Here is a 9,494-nt window from a genome sequence, read left to right on the forward strand (position 1 = left end):
AAATTCGGTGATTTTTTTTTTACCAAAATTTGGTGATTTCTTGTAACTGTATTATATACTTTCTGTTGGTTTACCCTTAATTTACCTTCTTTTTTTTTTTTTACAAAATTTAAGGGATTGACCATATACGCAATTTTTTTTTGGGGTACAGTGAGAGTTACGAAAAAGGCACATTTGTAGTGGATTTGGACCTTTAAAACTTGGTATTCAGCCCCAGGACATCCAGCACAACTTTACAAAAGCCCTGCAGCTCCATAAAGCATTGTAAACTGCAAAGGTTTCCAAGATTGAAAAAAAAAACTACACTTTTATTTTTTTTATTTAATTTGTGTTTTTTTTGCGTTAATCCTTTCTACTAATACACTTATCATAAAAAAATTCAAAATATCGTTCCATCTTCTTCTGTGTGGGCAAGAAGCCATTATAATAATTTAGAATTTTTTTGGCAAATTATAATACTTTTACATGTGACTTGACATGTAGAATTATGATATTATTTTTTTCTTAATTGAAAAAATCTAAAATATCATTCCATCTTCTTCAATTTTTTTCCTCCTCTCGTGGCCATATTTCTTTCCTCTCTGTGATTGGTCCATTTTTTTTCCACAGATTATATTTTCAATACAAGTCTCTATTAACACAACAACTATGAAATATATACTCACTCAAAATTCAATTATTCTACAATTACTAAAGTCTCTTGTTTTGTGACATTAAAAATAGGGTAACATATAAGTTAAATGATCATTATTAATAAATTAATATTATTTTCCACTACTGACCAATGCACATAATAAAAAGAATTACAAATTAGAAGCTTATAGCATGAATTTGGTAAAGTTACTTAAAAAAAATTCTCATTCCTCAACTTCATTCGCCAAAATACCAGCTTCTCTCAAATTATACTCAAGTACCATAAACATTATTCCAACCATTTTCTTGTCATGATGGGGCCAAAATTGGGCCAGAAGGGGATTAAATATAAAACTTAAATATCGTCTAATAAATATTTATAGAGAAATAAAACAAAAGAGGGTGATAAAGGAATACCAGTCTTCTTTCTGTGTAATGTAGAATAGCGACACTACCCAACAGTCTGATGAGAGCGAGAATGCTTTTCTCAGTCTTGGACCAATTTTATTTTTGAGAGTAACCTTCTCCTCTCGTAAGGAATTAGTATCAAATCCTTGATCCTCACATCCTTTATCCTTTCTTAAGTTATAAGACCAATTATGATCTTCAATAATTTTGATTAGATACAAACAATTACAAAACTTAAATGTTATATTTTACATGTCATCAAATGAAGGTATTGTGTCTATATTTGAAATATCAAATGGAGTAGACAAATACTAAGCTTTGATAAACATTTAAGACTTCATTAATGCTATGAGATTTCTTTTGCAGGAAATGTATTAAAATATTCTTTCTAAGATTTGTCAAAATCGAAGTAAGAGAAATTTTAAGGTTTAAAAAAAATTACATCTTCTCTTCATTTCAAAAGATTGCTCTTAACACCTGTTGTAATCAGAACTATTATGAACAAAAAGAGCTTTGACCTTTACTGAAGTATGATACAGAGGGGTGAAAACAGGTCAAGTCAGGCTAGGATTTGACGGACTTGAGTTTGATCTACATCATAATTACTAAGTCTGAGCCTAACTTATTTACTTATTACAAATCTTTTTTTAAGCCTTAGTCTAATCTGTTTAAAAGTCTGGTCTGATCTGAGAATTTGTTTATGTATAAGGGTTTATAAACAAACCAATAAGTCTAACTAGGTCAATGAGCCTAAATAGTCCAATAAGCCTAAATGGGCCTACACATAATATTATGTATTATTAATTTATTATATAAATAGACCAACCTTTCAAGCCCAATAGATTTTTTTAAAAGCTTAAAGTCTGACATTTTTAGTTAAAAAGACATTTTAAAAAGCCTATGCCTAGCCTTTATAATAAATAGGCCAGGTTAGACCTTTCGCTGGTTAGGCCGCAAGCCCCCGATGAACCATCTGATCTTTTTCCACCCCTAATGGTATAAGAAAAGTAAAGGTAGTGGTATTTCAAATTGGAGAGGACGTGCCACTTAATTCTCATATTAAATGTTCCAAAAAACACATCTTTAGAGACAACATACACCTACTAAAGTTGCCTATAAATAGAAGAAGTCTCAAAGAGAATAAGTTACAAACCTACGCGTTAAGATTTCAAATTTGTTGTTCCCTCTTTTCTAAGTTTTCTGTTTGAGATTTCAAAAGTTTATAGCTCTTGAAATGAGTTATATATCTTGAAATAATAGATTAAGTGCTTCATTTGTATAATCATCTTTGAGACGTTAAGAACTAGTCACTCAGCAAATAAACTTCAACAAATTTATTTTATTTGTTTAAGAGCCAAAAGTGACTTGGTAAGTAAAGAATATGTGTGTTGTAAAACTTAGGTATAAGTTGTTTTTAAGAATCAAACGTAACAAGAAAAAATATTAGTAACTTTAAAAGTTAGAGAAACTTGATGGGTTGTCAAGAATTAAACATAATCTCAATGATGAGACAAACCAGTATAAAACTCTTTGTGTCTTATATTTCTATTGTTTTTGTTTTAATTGACAAAGAGTTTGAATTTAATTTTGATTTCTAAAATGTATTTTAACATGATCTGACAATATCGTCTGATTGTATTTTTTTGGGAAAATTTTTATTTTCTGTTGATAAAACTCTATTAGGCGATAGATTTTCAAAAGGCTTATCAAAATTTCTAAATCACAATTAAACTCTTGGTATGATTTTTACCTTTACATCCTTTCTCTTTTTTATTAAGCGTGTACTTTCTTAATTTTTGGCCCTTGCGTGTCTAATTAAAGAAGAGCTAAGATAGTCGAGGTCACATTAGCTAGGACGTTTTGCACAGTAGTTAGCATTACCAGGACAAATTCATCGCCCCCAAGTCTTCGAGAAACTGAAGGTAAAGGAATTATACTTGGACATGTTTTGAAAACTTTATGCCAATAGATTTTAGACCTATATCATGTGTATTTATGGGTTTGATAATTAACATAATTATGTATTGCTCGAGATTATTTGAGGCATATATCTTAACATTAACATTGAATTATAAAAAGATATATATAATTATTTTTTTATTAGTAAAAATTAAATACAGATACGGAAAAATTTATAACAATTCTTGCACATTTATTATTATAAATATATATTTTTAGTTTTTGTTCATATTTGCTGATAGCTGTGATGAAGCATCAAATGAACCCACATAAGTAATATGTTTTAAAAGAGTTAATTATCATGGGATCTCATAAAAAGTAAATATATATATATATATATATATATATATATATATATATATATATATATATATATATATATATATATTAAGGTCTAACTTGTTAATTGGGTAAAAGATGTGAATGTTATAAATCTCCTCATACTGTGTTTGGATAAAAAAAAAACTCTTCAATATATCTTCATTCTTTTTTATAAATTTATAAAAGAAATAATTTTATTATGGCACGCATAACAAATTTTATCTTTATAAAATTACAAAAAAATATTACCAATGATAGTTTACAAGAAAAATTAGTTAATAATACTTATAAATTTAGCTTATTGCAGATCTCATGCCCTCCATCTTCAACATTTCTAGCAAGAAATCACTCCATGTGTCTATGGGTCCTGGCAGGCACCAATGCACACAATCATTATATAATGTTACGTTCTCTTGTGGCCAATGTCCATATCTACTTGGATGACCATCTGGTCTCAATAACATTGCTTGTGTGGTGTCAAGTAACTTCAATTTCAAACCCTTCTTTCTACCTTCCTTTTCAGCTTTCTTGAATTCCTCCAATTGGATCATATATAGCTCCAAATTAGTGCTCTCTAATCTTGTCTCATTGCTCCTAAACGGCTTAGTTCTGACACAATTCCCACCTTGATTCCATTTTCCATTCTCAAAATGAGATGGTGCAAATGTTCTAAGGAATACTATTCCCTTGAAATTTTCTAAACTATCGATAGCTTTGAATGCAGTCCTAAAAGCCTTTCTATAGCCATAGAACATGGTTAAATCTGGGACATTTTCTAAGAGGCAATAGTGACATCCAACAATTTTTTGCTTCTCATAGAACACCATTGGTCGGTAGAACCAATGCCCTCCATCAAGAATGATATAGTCAAATTCTTCAATTTGGGTTGTCCATTTCTCATCAAACTCATCAAGATAAAGGTTAAAAAGGCCAGTGTTGCTTGGACCATGTGAATCAGCCATTTTGGATCTTACCAAATGGGGTGTCCAAAAGGTGGCCATGGTAAAGTTATAACTTGGGTACTTCCATCGCTTAAAATATTCATCGGTAGTGTATGATACATCTATTGGCCATTCCACCTGAAAAGTTAAGAAAACTAAAACTTAACAATTTATCAATGCAAAAATGAAAAAGAAAAGCTTGTCTATATATAAAGGAGATAAATTAACTGCATATCCATAACCAAAAGTTTGAAATCTAGCTTACTTGTTGGACAGAAATAGAGAGATCTCAAAGCAAGAAAAAAAAATAAGATGTTAAAATTCTTCCAATACTTTGGTTACCCTGTTTCCAAAATATTAATTGTATCTGATTGCACAACTTTTTACCAAATTTATATAGGTTAATTAATAATTTTCACAAAAGAATTATACTAGTATACAGTTAAAATGAGATTGAGCCCTTTATTAATTATCTTGGTATTAGAAAATTAATTCCTTAATTACTTTCCAATAAAAAAACATTTCAATGTAAATATACAACCAAAATTAATTTAAACATATTTCTTAATTATGTTTGATTGTTCAAAATTAATTTTATTAAAACTAATTCTACCTAATCTTTAAATAAACGAGAGTCCTGAAATTCTAAAAGCTTCAAGACAAATCCAAACATATAATTTACTTTAACTATGCTTTTAATTAATTAAGTAATACTACTATTTCATTTGATCTTTACAAAGATAGGGGCAAACGAACAAGAGAGAGCACCCTAAATTTCAATTTCCCCCAAAGGCATGCTTAATTATTTAACCTGATATTTCTATAATTGGAGCCTCTCTGTCTATTTATATGCTATCTATGTACTATGTACTGATTTTAAATCTTCTAAAAATAGCCCAAAGGGCCCCCAAACATTCCACATAGTTGATTTTTTTGTAAGTAACATGACTCTTAGAATCATTGCAATTCGAGCCAAACTTTTCTGGTCCCCATTATGGTGCATGTTACAAACTCGAAGGATCCAGCCCATAGATAACTATATTTTTGTTTGTTAATGAAAAGAGAATTTGACAGCTAACATTACGATATGTATTTAGTTTTAGGAAAATACAAAAAGTATAACTCATTTTGGATGGGTTGGGCGGAAGGAAAAAAGAATTTAATAAATATAATAATAAGTAATGTGATGAGAAAGTGACAGATAAAAAAAATGATATAAAATGAGATCAAAAAGAAAATAGGTATATATTTATAATACCTTTTAATTTTAATTCACTTTTCACAATACTGTCATGTACTCCTTTTATTTTAAAAATAATTGTCGTTTTGGAGTGCTATCACAAAAATTAAAGAAATCAATAAAATTTCTAAAATTTAGGAAAAAGTTAATGATAAGATTAAATTATCCTTTACTTAGAACTATATATTCTTAATATTATATTTCCTAGAAGGAGAATGAAAACCTAATTTTACTACTATCAAGATAAAATAAAATATTAGAATAAAATTGAAAAAAAGTATCTTTATATTAGAAAATAACAAAATTTAGACAATCTTCATATGATGGGCTAGCTGAACCGATATAATTGCTTTATAAAAGAGGGAATCATTATACGTTATAAAAAAAGTTTGATTCTCTCTATCATTTTAAAACATCATCAATTCATTGCAACATACAATTAGGTGACATGCTCATACACACTCATTCATTTTTTATTTTTTTTGTGAATCACTCATTCAATTTCTTAGCATAATTATCTACTTAAATAATTTAAGGGCACCCATCAAGTTTTGTCATCTTGGATTCCGCAAGCAATTATTCGTTTTTCACATACAAACAGCAACTTAGGCCCAAAGGATTTGTTAGTTGGATTTGTCAAGTAACAATTCTTGGTTATTGTACAAAATGAAAATAATAATAAGACTATTAGATTATATTTAAATAATCAAAATTAAAAGATAAATATACTTGATTTTTTTAAAATGATCATGTAATGATTTAACCACTAACTAATTTTTAATTAATGCTGACTATTCATGTATAATTGTATGTCTTCAATTAATTTATAGTAATATTTTATAAATTAAAAAAATAATTCTCATTTGATATTATTTCAAATATTTATAATCTTAGCGACTCAAGTCTAAATCAAGTTGTGATAATATTAGCCAACCTACTACTACTAATAATAATTGTAGTAGTAATAGAGGTGAAAGGCAATTTATGAGAGCTTCCTGGCAGTAATAGTGATATTTATGACAATAATTAATATTTAGGAGGATATTTTAATAAAAAAAAATTCAGTTAAAAAACTAGTACAATAAATAAGCTAACAAATCAAATTGAGTTATGTAACTTGTTGCACATTTACAACAATAAATTCAGTGTTCTAGACGAAACTAGTCTCACATGCCAAAAGAGAGAAGTATCACCGAGACAGAGGAATAATAAAGGTATAATTTTTTTTTGTCAAAATCTTTCTGCAGATTTTGACTAATTTAAAGTTTGATAAATAAATATATAAAATCTGATTTAAAATTATTTTTATCAAAAATAAAATAGTAACGGAAGCAAATCAAAGAAACCTACAATAGGCATATATATATATGCAGTGACATTTTGTTTTTTCCTTTGTGTATATCTTCTAATTGTGACGTCTCAACCAGTTCTATAAGTGGGCTTTGTTAGGACTCAACAATTAGTTGTAGACTTAAGAGCTGGATTAGGTGACATGATTGACCTCTCCATTATATTAATGTCGTCTATACATAAGAGGTTAATTAAATGTACCGACAGAGCAGTTTATGAATAAGTTAACACATTGTAATTTTAGAAGAAACTTTGTATAGTTTTTAGGATTAAATGTTTTTAATCTTTGTGAATAGAATAATTTTACTTTTAGTTATTCACAAATATTTTGTTCCTTTTTAATCTCTCTTTTATAGAACTATATATGTCATACATAGCTTCTATCATTGTAAATAGAAAGGTCAAAAGGAAATTGTTTTCTTTTTTTAAAGAAAAAGAACTAAATATAATATATTTGTACAAATAAAGGATTAAAAAGAGATGGTGTATGTTTAGCAGCTAAAAAGAATCTTCTCTTAATTAAAAAACTAAAAATATTTCTCTTTTTATAATAAAAAGTCAAATAAGAAAACAATAGAGAATAGTAGTATAAGACAAGATAATTAAATGGATAAAGAAATCATACTATGAAAAATGGGGTAGAAATATATTACATTATGTATATAGTATAATAATATATTGTTTTTTTATAAAAAAAAGCTCATTAAGAGGAATGAGTGAAAAAGAAAGAAGAAATTAAAAGAAAAGGGAAAGAAAATACAAAAATTGTGATGGATATATAAATAAATGATAAGAAATAAATGGAACGATTGTATTGTATAAAGAAAAGGATTTTTATTATATCGGCCACAAATAATTTTTATAGAAAAAATTCTGCTCAAATGGGATAACATCCCTGGAAACAACAAAATCAGAAAAAAAAAATTGAAATGCATGGGGAGAGAGAAGATATTAATAAATAAAAAAGGAGAGAGACGATAAAAAAAATTAAAAAATAGAAAGAAAAAGAAAACCTTAAATAACTCTTTCATTCTCAATTCTCGAGTGTTGTGTAAGTCAGCCATCAGCTCTGCTGTACTAATTTTTTAAATTTCTTGTTAATTAGTGTTAAAAATAAATAAAAAATAATAAGAGTATTAAAAAATCATAAAAATATAATTTTATGTATTTTAATAAAATATTTTTTATTTTCTTAACTCATGTACTAAAAATATTAATTAGCATTTGTCATTTTATAAACACCAAACTTGGAAGATGTGGAAAAATAAATAAAAAATAGCTGGGAACTCTAAAGAAGACAAAAGCAAGAACTGAGGGCACATTATGAAGAACACTGACTGCACTCTGTTTCATGTGGCCAGGTTTGGAGGATAAGGCCTGCTACAGTACATTCAATGTGATCGCCAGATTTTTCAGACCAAAGATTCGATTCCTTTTGGCATGCATGCTAGCTTGATCATTATATAATATATATCATATGCATGTTACTTTTCTATCTCATAATTAATAATTAATTAATTAACTTATTTTAAATAATAATTAAAATAAAGTGTAGTCACCGTTAACTAAGTTTATTGAATTAAATAAGGATTGAAATTAAGTTTTATTGCTTAAATAATGTTCTATTGGAAGTTAAATTAGAGATTTATTAATATAGATGGGGGTTGAACATTATTGATGGCTATAATCTCTTGACGAGTCTCTATGCGTAACAGCGAAGAATAATGATTGCTTTTCACTATTATGAAAATCTCATAGTATTGCCATTGAAAAGGAAAAGAGTATAATTGAATGAAGGTATTTTTTTGGCTTTAGAGTTTTTGGGTTAAAGCAAAGGTTTATTAGGCTTGTTCTGTAATCAGATGCCAATCAAATATAAAACAGACAAAAGTAAATGGGAAACCAACAAGTTGATGATGATAATGATAATAATAATAATTGTGGAAGCAGAATTTTAGAATTTTCAGGTAGATGATATTAGAATATTAGAAGAGAGTGTTTAGTATAACTTACCCTTGAAAGGAGGCAAATCATGGATTGCATCTGATTTCTTCCAACTGAGTCACCAACAAAAGCCATGGATTTTCCCTTAACTATTTCAAGGAATTGAAAAGGGTTGAATATGGGAAGCTCACACTCACTTGGCTTCCACCTCCACTTCATGAACTCAGAGTCAGGCCTCCCATACTTGATGCAATTTTGGTGCTCATGAATTGCCCAACATGTCTTGTTTGTGTAGTATGGTGCCTTTGGATTTGGCACCCACTCCCCACTGAAAATGTCACACTTCTCCACATATGTTGAGGGCAAGTTCTCTTCTTGCCCTTGATCATGTGATGAAGATGATGGAATATTATTCTTATTGATCTTCAAGTGTGAAGTAGAGTAGCTCAACAAAGGGTACCACAAAGGGGTGATGGCAAATATTAGAATGACCAAGATTGCTAGTAAGGTCACTTTTGGGATCATGTGTTTTGGGCTAGAGGGAGGCTCATAATCTTGGAACTTCATTTTTGGAAGAGATGGAGAATGCTGAGAGAAGAAAAAAAAAGAAAAAGAAAAAGGGACAGAAGAGGAGGGAAATAGGATAGGGTCATGGAAGCATTGTTGCACTATATATTGTGCGAGTAAAGTGACTTAAA

General features: G+C 28.5%; 1 protein-coding gene across 1 annotated transcript; it reads right to left on the reverse strand.

The window, feature by feature from the left end:
• Positions 1-3,518: 3,518 nt before the first annotated feature.
• LOC114400343 (protein trichome birefringence-like 19) lies at positions 3,519-9,494 on the reverse strand. Its single transcript, XM_028362779.1, has 2 exons — positions 8,866-9,494; positions 3,519-4,400 (listed from the first exon to the last, which is right to left on the reverse strand). The coding sequence occupies exons 1-2, from the start codon at positions 9,361-9,363 to the stop codon at positions 3,615-3,617; spliced, it is 1,284 nt and encodes a 427-aa protein (XP_028218580.1). The 5' UTR covers positions 9,364-9,494; the 3' UTR covers positions 3,519-3,614.

Source organism: Glycine soja, chromosome 19 (assembly GCF_004193775.1).
Source record: "Glycine soja cultivar W05 chromosome 19, ASM419377v2, whole genome shotgun sequence".
Lineage (NCBI taxonomy): Eukaryota > Viridiplantae > Streptophyta > Magnoliopsida > Fabales > Fabaceae > Glycine > Glycine soja.